Raw genomic sequence first — 27,579 nt, forward strand, 5'->3', positions numbered from 1 at the left:
AAAATAGGCAACAAACTTAAAGCTGACAAGAAATCTTGACTTTAAGGAACACACATTAAATCTAAAACATGTTCTAAGACTAAATAATCTGTCACATTTCTCATGTTTGCTTAGACAAAATCCTTGCCTTGAAATATTAGGAAATAAGTAAAGACAAGAAAAACATCAACTGTTCACACTTTATCCACCACCAGCAACCTCAAAGCCCCATTCTGAAAACATGTAACTTCAGCTCTGCTGAAAACTATTAAGTAGCAAGAATGTATCTGCAATTTGCACATGACAGCTTTGTGTGAAACCAGGGCAGGAGTTACAGGAACATTCTTTGTCTAACCCATTTAGACCTGACATTGAATTGTGAAGGACAGTTATCAAAAACGCCACTCTGCCACCAACATCAAAAGAGTGGGAGAAACTGGTATGGTATTAAGTTACCAGCTTTTCCTCAATCTGTCCACCTGTCTGAAGTAGAAATCTATTCTGGCTGAGAAGTCCAGTCACCCATGACAGCATCAGCAGGTCACTGTTACTGGTAGAGCAGCACAGGGACAGGTTAGCTGCAAAACCACTACTGTTCAACTCCAAAAAATTCCTGTTTAGAATGCCCTTTATTTCAGTATAGCCAGGGGAACTATTATATGTAAGTTACATTAAGAATGTTAACTATAAAATGTAACACACAAAAGGAATGCAGACCTTGGAATTGGAAAAAACAAACAAGCAAGAATAGTCTCTTGAGCTCAAGCTTGTACTATCATGCAGTTGCTTACAAAACAGAAACAAGAAAACCAGAAAAAGCCAACTGAGTCTATCCAATTTTCTAAGCAGACAAAAGAAACTGACACTATTACTGCATAATGCCTTTACAAAAAAAATATTGCAACGACATGTTCAACCATGGATCTTTTAAAGAAAGCAGGGGATTATCATGATGAATAATTTTCTGCTTTTCTGAATTTCAGTCAAAAAAAGGATATTTGAATTAGGATGGTAAGACGTATTTAATTTTGTCCACTGTATATAAAGGTGCAAAATATACCTTGGAATAAAAATTGTTAAGTCATAGAACTATGGAATAAAGCTACAAAGTTACAGGCAAAATTAATATGGTTAAAATCAACACCACAGAAATTTTTAAAAAAAAGGGCTCGTACACTTTTAATGACTTCCTGTGGAACAAACAGGCACTATAGCATCAATTGCATACAATATAATGCTGAGTAGAAAATAGTGCCTATTTAATGATTAATAGCAAATGTCATTGTTTTAATTACAGAAAACTTGTTTTTTTCAATAATATGTGTCTAATGCTAGCATAAACCTGCTCATTTTAACTTGCAGACTTTGCCCTTTGAAACAATAGTCCATTTTTCAATTTTACATTCTGCTACTTCAGCTTCCCTTGAAGAGCGTGTGTAAAAAAAGTTCAGTGACCTTAACTTCCAAAGGAACGATGACACAAACTTGTCTACCTACTAAAACAGCTTACTGGGGTTTTATCAGCATTTGGAAGTAAAATTACTCCAACAAAATAACAGATGTTATATAAGTGAACTACTGACTATTAGTCATTGTGCATCCCTAAAGGGAATTAACACTCGCGTCTACCAATATTGCCATCAATCCAGATGGCAAATTGTAAAATTCTTTGTGTTGCCCTTTCTAACCCCAAAGTCCTACAACTGCTCTTATCAAAACTATGTTTATGTTAGACATCACAAAAGTTCACACTCCAATCTGTAAAAGGTTTCAATTACGGCCACACATGCAAAGTAAAAATCAATCTGATTTCTGTTTAGTCACCCAATATTATCAGTTTTCAGTACGAAAGGAACTCTACTCAAGAGACAGAAAAATTTAATACATGAGACTATTATGGACTGTAAGTGATTAACAAATAATTAAGAAAATTAGTTCAAATACCTGATGTTATTTTTAAGAACTTTGAGACAACTGATGCATTTAAATGTTGTATGAGTCTTCTGCTCCTGTTGTACCTGCTGGAGGTCACCTTCATCCTTCCCATAATAAAAGTCATTAACTAACATAATCAGTTTTCCTTTCTCAGATTCAGTGGTCTTGCTTGTTGTGCTCAAACATTCTGTTTGGCCCATTCCCAGGAAAAAGTTATTTATCATATCTGGACAACAATACTGGATGCAAACAGGGAGAAGAGATGAGACAAAGAAACAAAGGTATCAGTCTCAGCAAACGGCATCAATGAGAACTGCATTTTAAAAACCGAAGGCACTAATGTTAGGATGCAAAGCTTAATTCTCTGACACACTGATGGTAGTCATATTCAATTTTGAACAGTAACTGATCTTTAAATAGTGTTTAAGTAATAAAACACTAGATATAAAACTGAAGAGGAAGATTCTCATAGGTTCATGTAAGATAAATTTAATCAAGAAAACAATACTCGTGTTGCCTTACTCTTGCAAAAAAATTCTACCTCATTTACATTTAATAAAAAAAAAGAAAAAAGCAGTTTTCATGAAAGTATTTTGCTGACAAGCATTAAGTTTATTGAGAACTGCATGGGACATTTTGTCCTTTATTTCTTAGGGAAGAGCGTATGTTGAAACCTTCAAAAGTTCTTTCCAGCATTACTAAAACACTCAGAACTCTGAGTCACATAATAGACATTGCTCAAGTTCCTTTACGTTGAAGTGCACATAAAGAATGTTTAGCCAAAGAGCCATCTCATGGAACTTGTAATTTTAAAAAGTACAACATACTTCATAAAGAAGATGCTATTAAGTTTCCAACAAAAAAAGAATGTTTCAGAGGACAGATTTTTCTCCTGCCGAATAATGGTTCTTACCATGCAGGAATACTTTCCATAAGCCTACTAGTAAGGAGTAATTTCCTGCTGTGGAAATGTAGCTCAGTATCCTAAGTAAACACACTTCTTCAATGGGTTCTTTCATTCAGTTGATGTACTCAGTGCAAAAGCTACTCTGCACAAATAACGATTCGAAAAAGATAAAACTCCTGGGTTTTTTTCCACTGCTATCTGTATTTCTTAATTATGTTTCAGAACGGAAGAGGATGGTAATTACTCTTTAGGGTACTGTAACCCTGTAAATCAGAACCATTTGTGAGAACAGGAACTCAGATCCTCACAATTTTGTGTTATACAGCAGCTGATTACTCCTTTTTTGTTTGGATATTCAGATTGTATACAGACTGCAAAGCCACTTCTCTGTCCCTTAAATGAAATATATATGCCTGAAAATTTTGAGAATCTTTGCCAAATGATAAATATTTTCCAGGAAACACTGTTTCCAGAAATAGTGGTAGATAGTTTCACACAATCAGATGAAGTGATGCTCAGTTTCTGAGAGTTTTGCTTACCAGTGTTTAGGTATGAACTACCAATGAAATTCTCCCCCACAGCTTAAAAACTTTTTTATCTATTAAGTATCAAGTATTTTTATCTTGCTGTACCAAGTGATACATCAAAATAAAACAGTAAGTTTACACTTGTGTCAGCTGCAGTCTTATACAGATGTGGGTCACCTGGCTGCCTATTCTCATAGACACCTTCAGCACATTGGAAAAGAGGCAAAAAGTAGCAAGATGTAGAGATTCTGTCTTGCTCTCCATGACTGCAAGACTTTGAGCATTTGGCTCTGGTTGAAGAGTAGATAGAAGCCAAACTAGCTTCCCATCAAACCATGGCACTATTCCATAAACAAGGAAAAGCCCACAAAGTTTGTTCTAATGCTTACCAGCCCCAAAATATTTTACCTTCATATGATTTTTTAGAGGATCCATAAGATTGAAATGTATATTACATTTTGGACAAGCCCGTGGAAATGGTCCTCCATTTTTAATGGTGCTGGATACAGCATTTGTCCCTGTAAAATTTAAAACATATAAAGACTCAGAATTCACAAGCAGAATACTCAATTTAGTAATAGTGGTATTATTCTAGCAAAATATGCTACTTCAAATTAAAACTATTACCATCAATGAAACTGTAGTAACCATAAGCAAGGCTTGACAAACATCTTTTAACTTCTTCCTGAACTGACTTGGAGTTTGTTCTGTTTGATACAAACTGATAAACAGATTTTACAAAATCTTATCAACAAACAAAGAAAAAACACGTGAGGATATGAAGGCAGCATGATAGGAAGAAAACATTCCTTCTGTGTACGATCAGCCCACCCCATCCTGTCCAGGATGGGTTTTTGGTGTTTGTTTCACAAACTTTTCAAACAAATACGTAAAGCCTGTTTTCTGCCACGACCAATCATCATCACAATAGGGTTCAGATAACTAGCTCTGGAAAGGAATTTCACCATCTGGTTTTCTTAATGATGAGGTTATTTCTCCCTGGAGATTTGTTGGAATCTAGGCTTATTCAAATGCATTAGTTCTGTTACCCAAAGATGTCTTTGGAGAATCTAGAGAATAAATCTTCTAAATTAACAACTACTCCCAGTAATTAAAGGAAATAATGCTTCTGTTATCAACATAACTGATTAATGCCTTTTAAACAAAAGAGATATTTAAGCTTTGTATTAGTTTAAATTTTAATGAATAAACCCAAGCTTGGGGTTTTCTCCAAACTGTGAAATGTATCAGAGCAAGAGCTACTTTTCCAGATGAAATTCTCTTGCACTCCCAAGTCATTCCCAGATCTGGAGGACTCCATATTAAGTAAGTAGTTTAGATGTTAAACACAGGAAATGACACCTCAACAGCAGAGTCAACTGTTCCCTGCCAGGACTATGAAAAGATGTAATAAAAACAAAAACATAAATACAAGGGAATGCGTAAGTGTATGAGTTAAGACACTACCATGCCACAGTGTTATACATTTTTACACAAAAAGAGTCCTGCCTACATCATAAATAAACAGTAATTTTCCTTAAGATAACGATTTTGCTAAGAATCATTATTAAGCAGAAAGTCCTTCACAAGAGTGGATGGCCATGTAAAAGATGTACCACAAAACAGTGCTGCAAGTCTTCACTACTACAGCTGGCAAAAATTTTGACACATCACAGCTCAGTGCAAACTGAGTTGAAGAAAACCAGTCCTGCAGCAAAATCTTGGGTTCTGCAGTGCTTCAGTGCTGGATTCTGTGACAGATTAGAAATTGGTAAGCCAGCATGTGATGGCTTAGAGACAAACTCAGCAAAATAAGGTTCTCAGTGAATATGATCTACTTCTTTTTTTACTGAATTTAGCAAGATCCTTCAGTTATCTTTTTTTATTATGGGCTGCAGCACAGTATCTATTTCACCTGAAAGAGGGTGGAGGAAATTTTTTGCTGCAATGTTCAAGTTATAGCCACATCCTTCTGGTTGCTGGAAAGAGCAAACAAGTTCTAACTAAGACATGCAAAAAACCCAAATCTGAAATTATTCCAAAAAATCATTTTAACATTATAGGAGAGAGGATGTCTTGGAAACATCAAAGAATATTTGGCGTTGAATAGAATCTGGTCTATTGCCTATTGCAATCACTAGAAAGCATGTCTTGTCTAAGGACAAAAATGCACCTAATAGTTAATACTCTGAAACAGCCAGACTAGCTCTCTTCTTGCAGGGAAGGAAAAAACTTTCCAGTAACATCCCTTCTTTGAAATAGACCTTCTCCCCTCCCCACTACTATTTCAAACTGTATCAGAAGCACTGCTGAAAAAAAAAAGGGGGGGGGGGGAATACTGCAAAACACACTTTGCAATAATTAGTCAAAATACAGAATCACAAAATGATTTAGGTTGGATCTTTGAAGGTCATTTTGTGCAACTTCCCATTCAAAGCAAGTCTAATCTTATGGTCAGAGCTACGTCCAATCAACTTCTGACTCTCTCCAAGGATGGGGACTCCACAATCTAAGTTGTTACTGCCTTGCGTGGCATTGCTAAAATGATTTTTTTTCCTTCACCTAATCAGAATTAGTTCATAAATTCAGCAGTCACGTAATTAAGTCAAGAATTCTTCCAATCTTGATTTTCTGGTTGGTTGTGTTTTGAAGCTTCAACCCCCTACTCCCTTCTTTGACACCGAAAATCTGAACTAAGAGAATGAGGTCAGGGGCATTTATTTTTATCATCTGTCTTCAAATGACTAATTATTGCCCTACAGAATTCAAACCTACCTACCAAACAATAAAGGTCTAAAATTTGACTAGGTAACCTCAGGTACCTTAATTTGTAAATATATATAAATCCTTGCATAGAATAGGGTTGTTTTTTTTTAAATTTTATGGCATAAGAAGAGTTATTTACACTGCCTTAAGAGCATTAAAAACACTGACCAACTGAAACACTACAGATGTGTTAGCTTTCTCCCTGACACAGAGGCAGGACTGCCAGCTCGACCACTCTATCTTCCTACCGTTTGAAATCCACTTCGTGCCTGTGTAACTGTTGGAAGTTACCTGTAGACAAAACAGCCACATTGTTTCTAGCACCCACCTCATTAAGCTCGGCCTGTTTTGGAGTTACATTGTCACCTTCAGAAGTAGCAGGAGGTTTAAATACAAAACCACTCCACTTTAGACCTACAGCACTTTAATTTAAAGAACCTTGTTTATTTCTCATAGTAATTAGAACACATTAGTGATTACTGTAATTTAGAGTGCACACAAAGTAGTTTTAAGATTTTCCTAAACTAATATGCCATACTGAAGTTAAGAAAACAATATCCAACTCAGACTGAAGGCCCAGGCCAGTGAAGCAGGAAAAGGGTAAACGCGAGACATACAAACCCACCTCTGAAACCCCAATAAATCATACTGTGGCCACCTGAATTCATTTGGCCTACTTTTCACATCTTGACTCTAATCTGAGACAAGGTGAGTTCACAGGAATAAAGTTAAGATAAAGATAGGCAGCTGTTTTCTGCAATGCCTGCTACTTGGAACAAGCTCTGCACTTCTCACGAAAAACACCTCTCTTTTTTTTCTGGTTCTGTGTTAATGATGTTTTAGTTTGTTATATAACTCTGTAAACATCCATTTGCATGTAAAATGAAAAAAGGGTTGTAACTTCTAATGACCAAGCACAGCATATTTATCTGCTCTATTCTTCTGAAAGAACATTACATGTCCTTATGGTCTGCAGTGTTTCTTCTGAAGAAAATCACTAAAAACAAACAAACAAACAAAAAGAAAAAAGCCATGAAAACAAAAAATCCACAACAAAACAAAAAACAAACAGAAACCACAAACAAAAAACCAAACAGAAACAATAACAAAATGAAACAAAAAAAAAAAAATCCCCAAAAAACCAGACTGGAAGACACGACCAAAAAAAAGCCCAAAACAAAAAAAATCCCCCAACAACTTTGAAATTGGCTGTGGCTGGCCAACATGCCTATAAACACTTGGCTCCATCTTGTCAGAATCCCATGTCTCTGTCACTGTAAGATTACCCTTGATGATATGAACTCAATACACAGATCAGTCCTCAGATCTGAAGGACACAGCTACAAACCAAGAAGTCTGATGCGCCAGCACAGGTCTTCTAAACCTCTCACAGTGACAGACTGCAAATAATCTTAAGACTGTAATAAAATATGTCAAAGGTTTCAGTTCTGGATGCAATGACCTAAGGTAAAGACATTCTGCTATAGCCCTCTCCCCCCATCAACAGCATAGCTGCTTCAATGACTTCTCAGGGTGTAGCAAGAAGCTCAATAAGTAGAGATATCTTGTGTCACAACAAATTATTCAAACTTCTGAGAGGAAACAAAACAGCCCTCTATCACCCATAGCTGTATTTACTCTGTGGGAACTATCTAAACCTAGCCAACAGTCTGGAGAATGTCCCCATTCTATGCACACAGGCAGACTCCCAGCAGGGAATGCCGATGAACATCTTGGAGAATCTGCCACACTGTGTCTCACACATGGGAAAACATAATTCATTTGATATACAGATACCTAAACATCCTAGCATTCTCCTTCGTCATACGCCTTTCCTTCTTTTTGATAAAAATAAACGTATTAAGGTCAAATGCCCCACTATGTATTGTTTGCCTAAGGTTCATTCATTCACACATTCCCAAAATGATCAGATTATTAATTAGATGCTACTACTTCCTAGGGAGTTTTAATTTACTTATACTCACTCTGTTAGGTACATGAGCTGCTTACACTGACATATGTCTTGCTCAGCAAAAGCTTCCACAGAGCTGGTATGACCTTAGCATTCCTTCTGTATCACTGAGGATCAGTGCTATCTAGCCATCAACCTACAGCAGGAACTGCTGCTGCTGCTATATATTAAACTATGTGTAGCTGTGCAATGAGGGCCAGGGAAAAGGTCTGATGGAGTTTACAAGGAACTTCAGTGAAGTATTCTACTTGACTGCAGAAACCTCAATTTGGAAACAAGGACTATTTTAATATGTTAAAAAAACTGTTCATAATTCCAATTTTAAAAGCTTAAGCCATCTGTGATAAAAATTTTGAAGACTCTTTTATATGTTTATAAAGGTGAGTAGTCTTAATCTATACAACTCTGATTTATAAATTCTACTTCAGAAGAACTAATACTAGCAGAATACACACAGGTACGCATTTTAGCTCTGTTGTTTGTTCACGTAAAAAAAAAATTATTTAAGCCTATTTTGAAAACTAATCACACCAACTCAAAGTATTATTTAGTATCTTGCTGCTATAAATCAGATTGACACCTCTTACCATTAAAGTGCCTCTCTCAGCTGGAATGTGGACACAAAAATTCCTTGAATCACCCATATTCCAGGCTAGTTTGTCTAACTCTCTACACAGCAGGTCACACAGACTTCAGGTACTCAGGATAACAGGAAAAAGCAGCACCCAAAAATTCTTGCTTGGTCACTTTTTTCTATTAGTGAACACTTCTGAAGCTATTACCCAGGAGTTGGCTATGCTCATACACACAATATTCCTGTGCACCACATCCATGATGGCAAGGAAAAAGTGAAGTACACTGGCTGCAGCACCACCTTGTTGACAGGCTTATGAACACACAACACCACCATAAAAACCTTAAACCTGCTCTGTGCATCTGTGCTGGCTGGGCCTGATTTTATAAATGATGGAAAAAGATATCAGAAATAGTAACCCAGAATAAAAGTACCAAATGTAGTGTGGTAACAGAACAGGCACATGAAAGCCAGATTGCATCAGGCCTCTTAGTGCACTGTCCTGCATCAACACCTCCCATTAATCTGGAGCTATGGATTCACGGGTGCAGTCAACTCCACAAGACAGGTCTTTTGGTCACAGCAATTTCTCATTCCTCCAAGTAGGTGAAGTCTGTGGGAGAATGTTCTCACAATATGCTCAGAAAGCAAGCTACATTTTACATACATCCCCAGTGCCATCTGACCTGCATGGAGGAGTTACCAATGCTGTTTACCCCATACACCACCACCTATTCAGCAGCCTAAGAAGATGCTTGGTTAGTGTCCATTAGCAACCTGCCATTTCCCTGCTTAGACCTCAGAAATAAATGCTTATGCTATACTCAGCTAAAAAATGTCTCTCATGATCCACATGCCTAAGTTACACTGTCCTGGAGAGTATCAAAGGCCAGTTCCCAAAATTATTCTGGTTTTAAATACTGTGTTCTAAAATGTCTTGTGCCTACAGTGCTATTTAGGAACTAGGGAAGCATAGCACCAACACAGGCAAGTAGGCTTTGACATACATGAACATGAATTTAATCTCATTACATGGCCTCACCAAGCAAGCAAAACTACAAAATACACAGACACTTCCTTTCTGCAAAGTGAAACGTATCTTAAATTTGTTTTCTGTGTCAAAAATATTAATGTTTCAACCCACAATAATAAAACTTTTATTTTAACTTTCAAATCCTATTGCCATCTTAAAGAAATAAACATAGAGTAAGTATGGCACATTTAAAATGCTTTGAATTGCAATCAGTGCTTTTAAACACTTCATATTTTCTCAGTGAGAGACTAATACAAGTAATTTTTAAGTAAGCAAGTTAAGTCTCCAAAGTTAAAAAAACCAAACCCACAATTAAAATTTAATACTTGTCCTTTGGAGAACAAGAGCTGGAATATTGAACCATTTGTGAAAAACAAATAATTTCCTTACTTAACAAAAAGCTATTTAACCCAAGACAAGAATGACACCAACAGAATGGATGGACACAAGCAAAATACACTGCTAACCCTTCACCGACATATTTCTGGAGTGAATACCTAAACTGAAAATGCAAAACCATCACATGAAGCTGAGCAAAATAGCTATCCCTCTGTCCTACGTAACTTCTTAGCATCACCAGTCAGGCCATCCACTGTACTTATCCTGTTACCTCAGGGAAGAATCAGAAGTCATTGTTATCCATAAGTTACAGACAGAATAATGGGATTCTGGTCAGTTATTACAGAATACAATCCTTCAAAAAGGAGGAGGGAAGTCCCAAGTTATAGCCTTCTTAAGACTGAAGACAATGCATGCTTCAAATCTACTTCATCTGCTTTAATACACACACAAAAAAGGTGCTTTTTGGCTTAAAAAGAAGCCAAATTAGATATTTACCAATGAAAAGCTAGTTGAAAAAAAAAGGGTTTTGTTGTCAAATTACATACTTTCTCCCTTTTTTCAGGAATTATCTTCTTGGTCTAATCTCCTCCAACTGCTGCATACAGCAGTCAGAAAAACAAGATCATCCTCACAGGGAATCCATCCAGCAGACTCAGTTCTTCAGGTACTGTTCACAGCCCCTCTTTTTTACTAACAGTCTTTTCCTATTCCCACTGGCCAAAGAGTGAGGAGTATACTAAAAACAAACCTTTACCTGTCCATAAAGATACACTAGATCTGGCAATGCTTTTTCCCATCTAAATGAGCATTATAAGAAGACATCAGTTGATTTTATCGTCAGTCTAATGCACTGAAAAGCAACATCTGACAACACAAGACTCTGAAGTTTATTTCATTAAACATTATACAGTGTTATGTACAGGGGGAAGAAAAAAATAGCTATACTATACTCTAGAAATCCTATTTAAAGTTATAACCCAAAGATCTGCACTAAACAACATTAGATTGGTTTCTTTCTCTTATCAACTACTATAGTTATACCCACCTGTTACATTCACTGCTGGCCCAGTCTGGTACTGTGGAACTCCCGAGTTGTGTCTCACACCAAACAGTATACCAGATGTATTATCTGGTGCATCTGGTGGAGAATCCATAATATAATCCTAATAAGATATTTTCAAGAGGGAAAAAAAATTTGAGGTTTAATATTTTTTTTACTTGCAGGTTTCAAAGGGTTTATTTTAAAAACATATGATTGCTTAAAAGTACTCAGAAGTACTCAGCTGAAAATCAAGTTCATTACAATCTCCCTAGAATAGGTTTTTTTGACATTTTAATAAGGTTGCAATTCTCATTAGTGCTTGTTAGTTTTTATAGCTGTGTATTCAGAATAGTAAAAACAATCCTAAGACCTGGGAAAGACCATTTAATGAAACATCACTAATCTGTCTGAATTGCTAATTGCAAAGGCTTTTGTTCAAAAAACTCTGATGATGTTTCAAATTATACTTGATTGTTTTTCAAAAAAAACAAATACTTTCTTCTGTCAACCTAAACTCAGGCATTTGCTTGTTAACTCCTGCACAACATCTTGCTACATCTTAAAAGATCGAAAACCAGAACTCAAAAGTAGCACAAACTTGTATCAAGTAGAATCTTCTCCAAGCAAGATGGTATTAAGATCAAATTCTAAGTGCTCAAGTTTTAATGGAAGTAAGGGGTCCTATAGCATCTTGATTGGGAAAGGCACTAATACCAGATATCAAGGCGTTTTTTCTTTCATGCAGAGTAACTTTGGAAGAATTTCCAAATATAATAAAATCAAGCCCTCTTTTCAAAGCCCAGCTAACCTAAAAGTTGGTTCATGTTTCCCAGCACCTTGTTAAATTAAGTTTTGTGCATCTCCAAGTACAGGTATTCTTTTACCTTTCATTTTAAAAGGTCTGCCCTTTAGTACATATAGTACACATAACCTAAAAAAATTAAATAGTCCACATTTCTTGTCTCCAGCACTGAAAACTGTTAAAACAATTCCACTGATCTATAACAATAGTAGCAGTTCCACTGTTACTATAACAGGTAACATTTGGAGAGAAAAGAACCCAAGAAATTTAGTTCTCTTTACAAATATTTACAAATAGTTAAGAGGGTGAGGTAGGAGAAACATTTTTCAAGATTCATCAATACTGGTCACATTTTAATAGGCCATTCATCCTATAACACTCTGAAACATGAAATATTTTCAAGAATAGCAATAAGCAGTTAAGAAAAAACAATAGAGTTAGGTTTAATTTTAACACTAAGGTAGAAATGGAAAAATACTGGCAATTTCAACTCTGAAATAAGTCAAATGGTTACACTTCATCAAGCTGTTTTGTGAAACAAAAAATTGACAAAAGTAGGGCTATCATCCTAAAACAATAAAAATAAATTTTAAATACCACCTAATACACATACAGAGACTTTGTCATCAGTGTATCCATGAGACAAAGGCCAAAATACATTTTGCTGAAAAGATCAAGCTCACAAACTGCTTCCCATTGTTATAACTTTTTACAACTGTTCCCCTTTACAACTGTGCTACTTACTTGAAAACATTCCTGTGGAAGTTACCACATGTTTAACCACCACTGTGTAAACCAAACTTAATGGAAAGAAATCTAAAGGAGCACAAGTACATAAGAAGGTATGAAAATCTGGTTTAGAACTAAATACCAGAACAAAAAGGAAGATGCTGCTCCCCATCCTGCCTTTTTACTCTCTATCTCCTTAAATGAAGACCCTTCAGGACCTTAATAAAGAGTCCCTCCTTCTTCTGTTGAGTCACACAATTGACTGTAACCAAATTAAAGAGAGATGTTCAGGAGTAGCTGTGGAAATAATAACTGAACTTCTGTGCTGTATTGTTATGAGTAACAGCTACATGAGCTGCAGTCATGACAGAGCAGGTGTTACCGTAGCCACAAGAGTTTCAGAAGAGCCAGTGAAAGGACAGCAAAGGACAGACTGCAGGCCACACCTCAAGCACAGCTAATGCTCAGGGGATAAACCTGTGGCAGGCTCTGAGTACAGAGCCCTATGCACACCATTTATATTTGAAGTATGACCACTACAACAGCTAGGTACAAACACTGCATCTCTTACTAGTCTGTGATTTCTTTGTTTTTATGTTCTGCCAATATTATAATTTTTAACAAGATCACAGTTTGGGTATTTTGATGACATGGGTACATCTCCCCAGTATATGCTAAACATATCCAGCAAGCAAAAAAATGTAAAAACAGACACACTGAAAACTCTATCACCTAATTTTCAAAAAGTCCTTTTCTGTTGTCAGGTATTATTTTAATGTAATATGGCTCTGTCATTTTACATACAAACCTCCCAATATTGTCTAATGCTTTAGAAAACAAATGTTTAAAAAACCAAAACAAAACAAGCTTTTACCAGAGTGATGAAAAAAAAATAAAAATCAAACTAACACATACAGGTGCTCTCACATGCAGAAAGGCAAAACCCTATCTTTTTAAGTTAATTTCCTAGGGCTCAAGTGAAGAGAGGTATTACACAACTACTTTTAGTTTTCTAAGGGACCAGTGACAGTATTAGGTTCATAGTCTACTGTTGCTGTTGGACATGAAATAAAGATGCTTGATTCCAGTTCAAAGGCAGAAGATGATCAGAAGGCCTTATTATCTACCTTTTAGTACCTTTTATAAGTTACTAAATAAGGTTCCAATACAGCCTTAACATGATTGGTAAAGGGAACAACACCTCTCTAGTCCCACTGGTGGAACAAGACAAACACAGTCAGCACAGTTGTACAGATTTGTTTTGAGAAACATAAGTTATTTACAGAAATTGTCCTTGAAAGAAAGATTTTCCGGAGAAATTTTCCCTTGAGAAAGAAATCAGCCTCTGGCAGGCTGAAAACCTTTTCACACTCAGAAATATCAGGCCCACAGTCTGCATCCTAGATTTTCAACTGTGGAACCCTATAAGGCAATTGGTAACTAAACCTATCCTGAAAAATTACAATGCATAGTACTGGACCTTTGTTCTCTCAAAATTACCTAGGAACAACCAGAACCTGAGTCACACTAACTGAGGAAAGTGCCTAATAAGGACAAGACAGAATTGGTTGTGGCTTAGTGCATTCTGAGCGCTGAATTACAGAACATTATCACTGCTAAGGACAAATTTTTCTTAAAGAAGAGGACAGTCCTATGCTATGAAATGCAACAGCAGCTCTGACTGAATCAAAATTGCTGTAAACTGTATGACTGAAATAAAAATCAACTCTAAATTTCTGGAACTGCACAGCAGTTAGTACACAGCATGTACAGCAACAACACAAAAAATAGACTGACTGACTTGGGAAGTCAGTGAATCAAGCTCATAATTGGAAAGTGGTACTTCAATGATAAAACTGGAATACCAAACATTGACAAGAGGCAAATTATAGACCTGTTGAGAAATTGAGGAGATATGTGTTTCAACCCAATAGGTGATCAAAAGCAACCAGTTCCCACAGAAAAAAATCTCTTGACACCCTGAGATTAAAAAATACTGCACTGTATTTAGAATGCAAAGGCATCTGAAGGATGTTCAGCTAAAAAAGGGTCCTGTCAGTGTCCAGCTATACCTCACAGTGATCTTCACAACATGGTATTTTCAAAGGTAACTTTCAACACCTGGAAGCTGAAGATCCAAATGTCAAACACTTTCCAGAAAAACTTTTTTGAAGCTTTTGCCACTTAGGAAGGAACAAGCTAGGAAGAAACAGAACATGTGTGAACAAAAATGTCACAGAAAGCCCAAGGCAAAAAAATCATCACTATAAAACAGCAGCCCCAAGTGAAATAAACACTAGATGGGGAGTGGCTGAGGAATCCAAAAACCCTAAGGAGCTCTTGAATGAAGAAAATTCAAACATGAGTCAAAAATGGACACGAGTCAAAATACAGGTAGTACACATACAACACACTAAGAAAAGCAAATGACATCATGTGACAGGAGTGACTAAAAATCACACAACTTTACCCAAGACACTAAATTATAGTACCTCTCTAAAAAATAGGCACACCAGACAAGCTTCTTCCTCCATAAAAAGTGTAACATCATCAAATGGTAATAACAATACAAACAAGAAATCAAATTCTAGGTAACGCTGAAACTGACAATATAGTTCTGAATCTACAAAAGTTAACCTAAAGAGATGGAAGATTCACCATGTCTTAAGCAAGGAAGAAGAATGCAGACAGAAAACTCTTCTTAAAAGGTACTTAAGAATTTCTTAACAGCTGAAGAATAGGATGTTACATTTAAGACAGCTTAAAAAAAATTAAGGGCTCATGAAAATCATGATCGAAACGTCAACATGGTAAAGAAACTGTGTAAGGCCATAACTTCAACAAACGGTGAAAGCTTCAAGAGAACACAGAACCTGTGCTGTGGATATCCCAGATAAGGATGCATTACTTTCTAAAGCATGTCTGTCTAACCTGGAATAGACAGAACTGATCAATACACGGCTAGAGAACCTTTTCCATGTCCTATTTCAGGCTGCAACTTCTTCAAACAGCTGTTTCTCTATTCTGCCATGGAAAAACAACCTGCAGATTTTGACAAAGTAACACTAGATACTTAACTAAAGTCTCATCGGTAACATAAATGAACTTAATGAAGGAGAAAGAAGTCTCACAAAAAGTGCACTCTGCATGCTTTCTTTAAAGGAAATCACTGTCTTGATGAGTTATATCCAGCTTATGTATACTCCATGGTAAAGTTCAGCTTTCTTAGCTCTGTTTACTCTGAGGTTTTGTCATAAAAACAATGTAGAAGCCCCTACCAGCTTTGTCTGTTAGAACAAAAACATGAGCATGTATGTGTGAGGGACGGAAAGGAGAGGGCTTTCTTTTGCAGTCAGGATTCTGCAGGACCTACTATTACATCTTAAGAGGATTTCATGAAGCATACTACGTCACCAGTAAACGTATAAAAAATTTCAGAGATTTGAAATGTGTATACATCACGTAAAGTAGCAAAGCTTTCTGCTTCATAAAGAAAGATTTAAGATGACTAAAGAAGCAACCTAGATATCCTACTGATATCTGGACTTTTAATTATATAATTTCTTAGGCCATCTTAAGAGTGACAGACTAATTTAGCTAACCCACTTCACCAGACACACCCACAATTTCTCTCTGCAAACTATCAATCAACTGCTGAAGACTCACAATTAGAAAGTATGAGTATTTTTCCTATTGAGTTTGCAAAAGATTCAGCTAGCCTGTTGATAGACAATGATTACATTACAGTTTTAATTCTGTTTTTCTTAAAATACAGCCTCTCATCAGCAATTATTTAGCCACAAATCTTAAGAACACCCAATTCCAACCCTCATTTTAATGGCCTAATTAACTCTGTTCATTCAAACTGATTGCCCTGCTCAGTAAATGCAAAATACATTATGCTGCATGATTTTTATTTACACCAAAAGACTGACAACTGAAACAACCTCAGGTATGTGTATTTGCATGGACAATGGAAATGGTGCATACTGTCAGGCTTAATTTTAACCTGACAATAGTAGCTAATATTATAGGTACATGGTGTGAACAGTTTCAGTGTAAATTATTTTCAGTGAAAGTATTGCATCAGTTTACCTCATACAAATATGGAATTTCAATCCTCATTCTTTCTCTCACATATGCCCAACAAATAAGGCAACAAAACAGTGTCTAACTCAACTCCCTCACATTTGGGGTTTTGTGGCAACCCAGGAAGGTCTATGACACATGACATGTGCACAGTTCCCTTATAGGCTTTTCAAGCAAAACAAGTACGTTGCCAAATTGCTTCACCTACTGATCAGGCAACTTTAGGTTGCTTAAACCCCTTTACCATACTATTGTTTCACAATGCTTTCATTCATGTGCCACATGACTGAAAAAGGAAAACCCACTAAGGAACTACTACTACTACAGCAATCCCTTAAGAATCAAAAATCCCAAGGTAAGGCACTGAAAAAAACAGGGGGAAAACCCACAAAATTGCTTTACACACTAAATGCAAGCTACTTTAAAATGAAATTATTTTATCAATGCAGAAGATTCATCTCTGAGCAAATAAATCTGTAAAATTTAGAAAATGGATTTGCAACATTTCTCCACAGAACATAAAGAACCCAAACAGTACTAATTTCTCTGGTGTCTAGGATTTTTATTTAATGCCATTTTACTCTTACTAGAGCTATCATCTTTGAGTCTTCCAAATCAGTATTTCCAAACATATATTTTAATTTATCAGTGCAAGGTTATGGTCCTAGAATCTTTACAGCTAACATAATACTAGTTTATAATCTAGTCCAGATCTTTAAAGCACTAGACTGAGACAGCATGTTCTTCATTAATTTATTCAAAAGTAATCATACCTCTTACATTTTAAATGCATAAAGATTTACCTGATTGAGTATTACAGGCTGTGGTGTTGCAGTAGTCTCAGGCCTGGATACAGGTTGAGCCACTACAGGAACTGTGTTATTTCTTGATACTGGCTGTGTTGTCACTGGAATGGTTACAGGTCTGCTAACAGGCTGTGCTATTCCAGAACTTGACCCAGGCATCTGCTGTGTCGATAAACATCCAGCACCTGGTCTTTGCAGTGTTAGTGAAGTTCCTGAAGCATTCATTGTTACAGTCAACGGCTGAACTGCCACCGAGCTGGTCACAGGTCTGGGCACAGTCTGAAAGACCGATGGGGCAGGCATGGCACTGGGGCTGGAGGCAGGCGTCCCGTAATGCTGACTCTCAGACTTGAATGTAGCGACTGTACCTGTTGCAAAGGATTCCAAAGTTATCTCTATGTAATTTTGCAGTCAAATGTTTCATAAGTGTTGTGGATTTTTTTATTAATTACCATATTAGGACAATAAAGTACCTCTACTGGGTGCACCATTCTGTATCCCCCTTCGTGATGAGCTGAGGTTGACTCTGTTCAATATATCTGTCAAAAGTTACATTTATCTTAATTGCAAATAAATTAATAGCTTCATTGCTTTTGAAATTTAAAAGCTGCATTCATATACACTAGTTAAGCCAATTAGGATTTGGCTTATAAATTAAAATGTTATTTCTAAAACAAAAACCTGGCAACACCAAGTGTAATTTGTACCAATTAGGGTATGCTCCTCCACTCCTCTTTGGTTAAGCTAGTTCACTTGAGAATCTCAATTTTCTTGGAGATAGGTTAACACACACATAAGAGTACAAACAACAACAAAAAACAGACATGGCATGAACATTTCAATTTGCTGATTATAGTGCATTCATTTACATCTCTTTTTCAAATATATGTTTCCCAAATACTAGAACTGCTCTCCATTAAAGGAAGCATTTTCTCTAAATCAGTAATGACTTAATTTGCTTCTGTATTAGCAAAATACAGCACTTACAAGCTGGATTCTAGACTTCATAATATCATCCATTTTTCAATGTGAAAGGAAAACAAACAGATCAGCAACCAATGGAGTAATATTTAATTGCATTGCAAGAGCACTGATTTTCTTACATATCCTACATGGTAGTCTGTGTCCAGAGTTCTAGCTCAGCAAGAGCACATGCAGTTTCTTAAATTATGTTTACCCCCTAACTAATGCCACTGATATTCCTCAAACTTTTCTGTCTTAGTCTAGGATTTCTGATCATTTCAGGAAGTTACAAAAATATTTATTAAAACAAAATACTCTTCTACTCCCAGATTCTCAGTTCCATTAGTGCTGCTGACAAGTTGCTTGCTCTGACCTGTGAAAATATGCATATAAAATTAGATTGATTCTCCAATATATCACCCAAAAGGCTTGAAGTAACTTCTCAAACCAGGGTCAAATTACATCAGGTTCTCAAACAATAGATCTCAGAGTATCTACACATTGTCTTTAATAACCTTAAGGCCATTTCCACCAACAATGGCTCATTAGTATACACTTCTCCAGTTGATAAATCTATCTAATAGCAGTACAGCTCCAGAAGATCACAGCTTTCAACCTGCCACCTGCATTTAGATCACACTAATGAAAAAAAGTAGCTGCAACCAATAGATTTAAACAGGTTTGCATTATCTAAGATATGACAAAATTTGGTCCTGTAACAGTAATACTATTTTTATTTCAACATAACAGTAACTACAAATAAGGATTGAATTATTTTGGTATTTAGCTGAATACATACATTTTGTCAGTGTAAACAAATCTATACCTCATACATGAATTGCAGCATGAAATTAAACTTAAGCAACATCTATCTACAAAAGAACAGTTTTTCTAAAAGTTACGTCTCACAAAGCATAGTCAAGACATCTGATGTATGCACATTCTAAATTAAAAAGGTAGATTTTATTGCTTTTAAAAAGAACATTTCAGGAAGTCAGTTAATTGAAATTATAAACTACATTTACATGACTCGACTGATTCATCACAGACTTGATGTGCACTTTCCCTCTTTCATCAAAGTGTTATTTATTCTGTTTAGGTAAAACAGCACTGAAGCACTGGTGTGCTGACATGCAGAGTAACATTTTAAAACACAAATAAATTACAGGTTTGCATCATTATGAAGCAAGAACAACAAGCACTAACTGTAGGAAAACTGAGCAGTCACAGAAAAAGGTAAAGGGAACGAAGTGTGAACTACTTTTCATCCCAGCCAAAATAATCCTCCAGTACACCAGAAGAGACACTTGATACTACACAACTCTCTGACAGCAGGTCAAAGTTGAGGTTTAATTATTTCCTTCAAGTTTTCCACATAGTCTGTACAAAAACTAGTAATTGTACTGTCAGGAAAAGGTTAAGAAAATGCAATGCATTATAGAAACTACATGTTTCAGAAAAATTAAGACCTATACATGAGTTTTTATTTGTCATCAATTTTTCATCTGATCAGGTGCAAACTAAACAGTGATAAGCAATGCTGAACTCATGGTATCTTGCCTATCACCAATAACAAACTGAAGCCTGACTACTGCCAGGTAGTACTACTTACAAGCCAGAGAAGAACTGAGGTCATTCTTCCATAGCTGTTTTTGATAGTGAAGTAGAAGATTATAAAGAGAAAAGTTGAGGAAAGGGAAGGAAAAAAGATAAAGTAACAAGTTACACCATAAATTACTTTACTTGTGTCAGGACCGAGTATGGACAGCACTAGAATAAAAAGCAAACATTTTAAGTCTCTATCTTTTACCAAAGTTCATGAAGTTCACAAACTTATACCAAAATTATAGTTTTCACCTGAATTACTTCTATCCTCTGGCTACAACAACTGCAATCAAACTTGGCATCTTTGTTGTTCCAACACATGCTAGTACCTTAATAGTTGCTCTACACCATGACCTACTGCCAGCGACCAACAGCAATCCAGAGGTCTCTGGACTTTCCAGAAAACAAAACAGGTATTTTTCAGACATTCTAGATGTTTGTAACTACAGAAAATTTATAGTTATTTTAAAATATTCTTCAAATTTTTCAGAGTACTCAGAGTATTTTTAAAATACTCTTAAGAAATATTTTCTGGTGAGTACTTAAATATCAGATTCAGTATTCTTTTCATATTTAAAACTGGTTTTCCACTTTTTAACCTTGTGTATGAAGCCTTAAACTAACTATCGTAGTGAGAAAAACTGTTAATAGAGGCAAGATGAAAGTATTGTGAACTACAATGTCTGAACAGCTAATAACAGCTCTGAAATCCATGCAGCAGTGTAACAGACAGCCTCGTGCAACATTTTGTCCTGAGATCCTTCACTGCAAATTATACACCTCCAGAAAACTACAATGAAAATCTTGGATACAGGCATTGGCAGAGATGAGGCAGAAACCGTGAGGAGTAAACCTCACCAGACAAAGTTTTGTGCCAGGGACACCTTAGGTCAGAGCTCTTAAAAAGTGACTGCAAGATGGATACACAAAAAAAAAGTTTCATGACTAAAGTTAATTAAAATAACAAAAAAAATGTTCTTCTTTACTTACCTACCAAAGCCCAAGCATAGGACAAGCACGGAATCCTGACACATCTGTCATCACAACCACCTAACCTCACTCCCTGCGCTTAGGAGAAAACTAGGGAACTTGATGAAAAAAAATCTATTTCACAAAGGATGGGTAAATTTATCAATAAAAATCTACTTTACAGACAGGTTTTCAATATTTTCATATTAATCATTTTCCAGATTGCACTTTTATTATAGACACTTAAGACAGTTACCCTGGTTTTGTCAGAATGATGTTCACCAACATATGAAATGAGGGGTGGAGGAAAAGAAATGACTGTAACAGGGAGACTTAAATTCATGCACATTCTTTTAGTAGAGAGACACTCCCAAATACACAACTAAATATTACCTGTACTGTAAGCAATTGCATGCATGATTTCAGCTTTGTGTATACTGGCTTTTAAACTCCACCACTAATGCTAAAACCTTCAAATGTCCTTACTTGACCTCAGAGATTTAAGGTTAGAGGTAACCAGAGCTGTGCACAACCTGGGGTTTAAGACAGAATTTCTTAAGAATTCTGATTTTCAGTAAGACAGAGACATACAACTTTAAGATTTGGACTACCTTAAGTTGTACTATTAAGAATTCTATACTTCAAACTAAATTTAATTTTCTATACCTTGAAAGACCTGTTTTAAACTATGGAAAAGTGTTGTCTTACATGTAGCAGCTGGCTTTGAGCTGGAGATTTCCCCAACAAAGATTGGCTCATCGTCATCATCCTCATCATCCTCTTCCACTTCTCTCACTCTCTTTTGCCAGGGTTCTAGCTCCTCCTCTTCACATTCCATAAATAATTCTGCCATCTTGAGCCTAGACAGTAAAAAAAAAAAAAACACACATACCAAAACATTCAGTACTTTCATTAAGTACTTCACTGTTCAGTAAGGAATACTGCAGTCATCAATAATTCCCATACAAAGGTCTCCCCTCCCTCCACATTCTTTACAGATTCAACATATGATACAGGAGATCTTCAAAGATTGATGCCACATCACCATTCTGACAATTACTTGCATGCTCATCTTTGCTATTAAAAAGAAAAGACCAAAGATATCCTCCACAGAATTTAAGCTATTTTTGTATAAAACACCAGTAACTATCAGATGAAGCCTCTGACACCATAGTGAAAGGTATCTTTTAAAAAATACTCCTAATTCCAGTCACAAAAAATGTGAAGGGTCACAAAGCACATAACTGAGTTAGTGAAACATTGATCACAGCTTTATTGTCTTTGCATTTGAAAAAACACAACACAAACAAAACCAAACCTCACCCAAACCCACAGCTTACCAAATTTTCTAAGATTTTGCCAGGGCTTTCCATACGGTCACATTTTCTCTAAACCCCAACAAAACCTATACAAAATTCCCAAAAACCCACAAAACAACATCAACAAGCAAACCACTCAAAAAAACCACTTCAAACAAAATACTCCACAACAGCAAAATCCCCAGGCAATACCTACAATGCATTGTATACTGTTTCCATTATCAATTGGTCTGAGAAAAATTTTGCATAGATCTCATTAGATGTAGTCCCTCATACTTGCAGATGTTTTCTTGCAGTAAAAAAAAGTCACGTACAGAAGTAGTAATGAAAAATATGTACCTTTTTGAATTAACCAAATTTACATCAGCATCTCTTATCATGACTGGTTTTATTTATTTTTCAAATAAGCAGAGATGGCAAATAAAGTTTTCTTTTTTATTTTAACATTCTTTAACATCATCTTGAAAGTATTTCTGAACAACAAAATCAATGAGAAACTCTGCTATTTCCTTACACAGAGTAGCAATCATCTAGCAGAATGATACTAGCAGAAATAGTTAGTCTGTAACAGTTTATCGCATGGGAGAAGACAATCATCCTCAACTTATAAGGGGTGGGTGTTAGCACATGTTAACTCTTGAGATGAAATAAAGTAGCAAAGCTTAACTCCTTCGCTTCCTCCATCAGCTTAGGGTGCTGAAGTCAAACATGGTGCTACGAAAGAGCAGGATAGTAAACTAAATTCTTGTATGGGGTAAAGAGGAAGATTCTGAAGTGATTTCCACTTGACAGAGGTGACATGGGCCACGTGCCAGGTCTTGGAAAGAGAATCTAGCCTAACTCTATAACTTTTTCTTCTCTGTAGGACACTTTTCATTTAGAACACTTTTTAATAACACCAAGGCAAAGTTTAATAAACTTTAAGGCAAAATAAATTGCTATTTCAGAGACTTATTTTAAAGAACAGACAACATAAATGAGCAGTGTTCTTAAGAATTTAGTTTTACTTGACCTCAGAGGGAAAAAAGTAATAAATCATAAAATGTGCTCAGAGGATGCAATACAATTTATACTAAAAACACAAAATAGGCACAAGCAATGATATGTTAGCAGAATCCTAACAAGGTACATGTGATAACCTCACCTACACTATACAGCAGCTGATTTTTTTCTTAAATACAGTTTAAAGAAATTTGATAATATATACATGGGCTTTTAGAAAGTGACACCAACTGGTGAAACCTCTTATGGATATTTCATTTTATGAATCAGGATATACACATTAAGATACTCTTAAAGGTGACTCAAAATGTAGAGCATCTTTTAAAAAGCAAGTATCAGGACTCATTTCCCATCTTTTAACCTAATATTTTAATTCAATTATATAATTTGAAGCCAAGCTCTCGCTTTTTTTTCCCTGGGAAGAAAGCTGACCGAATGAATTCCTTTCCTGCTCCTACACTTCTTCATCAGTTGTGCCAGCACAACTTAGAACAGAACTATGGTGTGAAGCAGAGCAGGTTAAAAATAACCTGGCCTAGTAACAGTTTTATAGCCACAACTGAGAGGTCAAAAATCTGTAACCTGAACAATCAAAATTGGAGTAAGGGGTAACGGATTGGATTAGAGGAGATGTGCAGGAACAGCTCCTGCAAGTGGTCTCCATTGCCAAAGGAAACATCTACATCCATTTTTAGAGTACAAACAGATTCCAAATTTTTAGCTTCTTTGACTACGTTAAGACACAAAATGTAATCTAGGAATCCTGCTAGCAGTTGCCCTCAAAGACAAAATCAAGAGTGAATACTTCCCTCACTCTGCTCAAATATTCCCCGGTGGTGGTGCAGTGTAAGAAAAGTAAGCCTACTGATAATAGCCTTTATCTTTCTCATTTTTTAATATGTATAAGCATATATTCATGTTTATATACACATTTCCTCAAAGGTAGTCCATGGATCTGAGAGGTCCAAAACTCCACTGCAGTGCTGTGGACTCAAAGAAAGTGTTAAAAGTGTTGAAATCAGTATTGTAAGGTAAAGCATCAAAATCGCGAACAAGTTTTTAAAAACATTTTTTAAATAACATTATAGGCTAAATCAAGATATTGCTTTAAAAAGCAACTGCCCATCTAAAACTAAGCATAGCCATGGAAGTTCATTAGGCAGGCACAAATAGCCAACAACCTGCGAAACACAAGTCCCTGGAACACTATTATAGTTACTAGAAAGGGGATGAATTAAAAACCTGATACAGGACAGACTGAAAAATTAGAGCTCATTGCCCAAAACAGCAATAAACTTCTGATGAAGAAACTGATTTAAAAGCACTATTTTAGCCATCTTTATCATGGCAGTTAGGTTTAAAAATAACTAACTTTATTAAAATCCAGTTGTATTTATAACCTCTATAAGTTAGGATTTAAAAGCACTCACATTGAAACAAAAAATTATATAACATTAGCAAATGTATCAAGACTGTAACAGCTGTAGTGAAAACAGCAGAATGATCTGTAGAAGAGCACCGTAAGGATGGACAGAAATTGGCACTATAGAAAATCACTAGATTTTCTATATTATAATATACTATAGCAGATGCAGCCACAATAAGACTTAAGAGTTATTGAAAATCCAGCTATCACTTCAAATGGGAATTTGTCTGTTCCACTGTTAAGCTCAAGTGAGCATTCCAATACTCAAAACATCCTCGGATTGTCTTAAAATCAAATAACTAATGAAATTAGTAGTGAGCTTAGAACAAGGACATCTACATTAACCAGAAAATTTTCAGACTAGCCTTGTCACTTTTCCATAATAGAATCACAAAATATTCTGAATTGGAAGGGTCCCATAAAGATCACAGCGTCCAACCCTTAGTCCTGCAAGTGATATCCCAAATAACCCCAGCACGTGCCTGAGAGCATTGAGAAAACTCTTCTGGAAATGTAAGGTTTGGTGCTGTAACCACTTCCCTGAGAAGCCTATTCCAGTGCCCAACCACTCTCTAGGTGAAGAATCTTTTCCCAATATCTAACCTAAATCTCTCATGACACAGCTTCAAACCATTCCCTCGGGTCTTGTCACTGGTAACCACAGACATCAGTATCTGCCCTCCTCTTCCCTTCATGAGGTCTGCCACGTGGGCTCCCCTCAGTCTCCTCTTCTGTAGGTTGAACACACCAAGTCACCTCAGCCACTCCTCCTATGGCTATCATCTGTTACTCAAATAATTTGTTCCCCCACTTCAACGCCCAGAGAAGTTATCTTATGTACTACACGGATCATACGATGGACTACATGTTGCATTTCTCAGATAACGTCCCATACAGGCACATAACTTTGCACCATTAATTGAAGGGTGTGCAATCCACAGCTCCATCAGGACTGGGAACAACTAGGTTTTAATTGAGGGCTGCATTTGTTTAGTAGCAAAGAAACAATGACCAAGCTGAAACTGCACCTAAAAATTGTAAAAAAACCAAAGCGTAAACCAATTTCCCTCAAACACAAACCTCAGCAGCCAATGCTACCCTCTGCGCCATGAGAAGGCACAGGCTCCGCCTTGGGAAGGGCAATATCGGCGGTGCCAGCCCGCCAGCAGCTCACGCCGCCGAGCCGCCGTGGTGCCAGGCCGCGGGAGCAGCTGAGTCCCGAGGGCGGCCGAACAGCAGCCGCTGCTGCCCGACCGCCCCGCGTCCCGCCCCTCACGCCGGGTGACCGCCGGCACTGGGCTCGGGCTGCAGGCTCCGGTTCGGGTGAGGCCCGCACGGCAGAACAGCGGCCGGCGGGGATGAGGCCGAACCGAGCCGCGCCGCCAGCACCGCTCTTGCTGTTAACGCCCGGGGCCCATGGAGGGCCCCACGCGGCCAACGGCGGGCGGAGCGAGCCCTACCCGGGCCGCCCTCGAGGGCAGAACCGTCCGGTGCCAGCGGGGTGCGCGGGCGGCTCACGGGAGCCCTCGCAACGCGGGGGCCCCGCTCGGGGACGCCAGGCCGCGCTCCGACCTAAGATGGCGCCGGTCTTGCCGGCGACAATCCCCCCGCGCCCGTCCCCGCCGAGCGCCGCTCCCGCCGCCCGGGGAGCGCGGCAGGGCGGCCCGGGGGCATGGAGCGGGCTGACCTTACCGTGCTGCGCGTCCGCAGGGGCCGTGGTGGGGCCGCCGCTCCCTGCCACACGGGCCGGCGGGGGATGGGGCAGCGCCGACTGAGGCGCCTCGCTCACCTCACCGGGGCGCGGCGCCACCTCAGCGCCGCCGCCGCCGCCGGGGGAACGCGGGCGAGAGGCGGGGGCGGCCGCGGCCCCGCGCGCTGCCTGACGGGAGCCGCGGGTCGGACACATCGCGGTGCCCGCGATCGGGGCGGGGCCAGGCCGGGGCGGGGCTGGCGCCATGTGCTAGGCCTCACACCCCGGGACGGCACCGCCGCCATGTGTCGGGCCTCGCAGCCTGGAATGCTATCGCCGCCCTGTGCCGAGCCTCACAGCCCCGGTACCAGGAGCTGCTGCTGGTTTTGGGCTTCCTGACCCGGCACTGCGCTGCTGCCGTGGGCCAGGCCTCATGCCCAGCAGCCCCAGCCCAGCCTTGCGCTGCCCACCCACGGCCTTGGTGAGGGCACACAGGACCACTGCCATGCTCTTAGGGAAATCAGCCAGTATCAACAGAGGCTGGGGACTGAACAGATTGAGAGCAGCCCTGCCAAAAAGGACTTGGAAGTTCTGGTGGATTCAAGGCTTAACATGAGTTATCAATGTGCACTTAAAGCCCAGAAAGCCAAACATGGCCTGGGCCACATCCGAAGCAGCACGGGCAGCATAGGAGGGAGGAGATTCTGCCCCTCCACTTTGGCGAGGCTCCACCTCGAGTACTGCATCTATTTCTGGGGTCCCAGCACAGGAAGGACATTGACCTGTTGGACCAAGTCCAGAGAAGGCCACCAGATTGATCAGAGGCACAGAGACTTCTATGAGGAAAGGCTTGAGAGATTTGGGATTGTTCAGCCTGGAAAAGACAAGATTTCAGAGTAACCTAATTGCAGCCTTTCAGTACTTGAAGGGAACTTCTGGGTAAGATGGGGAGAACTATTTACCACAGTCATGCAGTGGGAGGGCAAGGGGGAATGGGTTCAAATTGAAAGAGAGTAGGTTTGGATTAGAGAGTCGGTTTGGATTGGCTATTAGGGAAAAAATTCTTTAGTGTGAAGGTGGTGAAGCTCTGGAACAGGTTGCC

General features: G+C 38.1%; 1 protein-coding gene across 6 annotated transcripts in view; it reads right to left on the reverse strand.

Annotated features, from left to right (window-relative positions):
- ZNF280D (zinc finger protein 280D) overlaps window positions 1-26,674 on the reverse strand; it is a 50,320-nt gene extending 23,646 nt beyond the window's left edge. For 3 of the 6 annotated variants that reach the window (XR_009278449.1, XR_009278450.1, XM_058846928.1), the window contains exons 1-7: window positions 26,480-26,674; window positions 21,749-21,900; window positions 17,977-18,042; window positions 17,501-17,871; window positions 11,081-11,198; window positions 3,757-3,866; window positions 1,924-2,153 (exon numbers count right to left, since the gene is read on the reverse strand). Coding sequence is in view for 4 of the 6 variants with exons in the window: in XM_058846928.1 (XP_058702911.1) it covers window positions 1,924-2,153; window positions 3,757-3,866; window positions 11,081-11,198; window positions 17,501-17,871; window positions 17,977-18,042; window positions 21,749-21,893 (1,040 nt within the window). In the remaining 2 variants the exon portion in view is untranslated. Of the gene's footprint in view, window positions 1-1,923; window positions 2,154-3,756; window positions 3,867-11,080; window positions 11,199-17,500; window positions 17,872-17,976; window positions 18,043-20,078; window positions 20,113-21,748; window positions 21,901-26,479 lie in introns of those variants that run through there. The other 3 variants (XM_058846929.1, XM_058846930.1, XM_058846931.1) reach the window with 3 other exon arrangements.
- Window positions 26,675-27,579: the final 905 nt, after the last annotated feature.

The sequence above is a fragment of the Poecile atricapillus genome, chromosome 11 (assembly GCF_030490865.1).
Source record: "Poecile atricapillus isolate bPoeAtr1 chromosome 11, bPoeAtr1.hap1, whole genome shotgun sequence".
Classification (NCBI taxonomy): Eukaryota; Metazoa; Chordata; class Aves; order Passeriformes; family Paridae; genus Poecile; species Poecile atricapillus.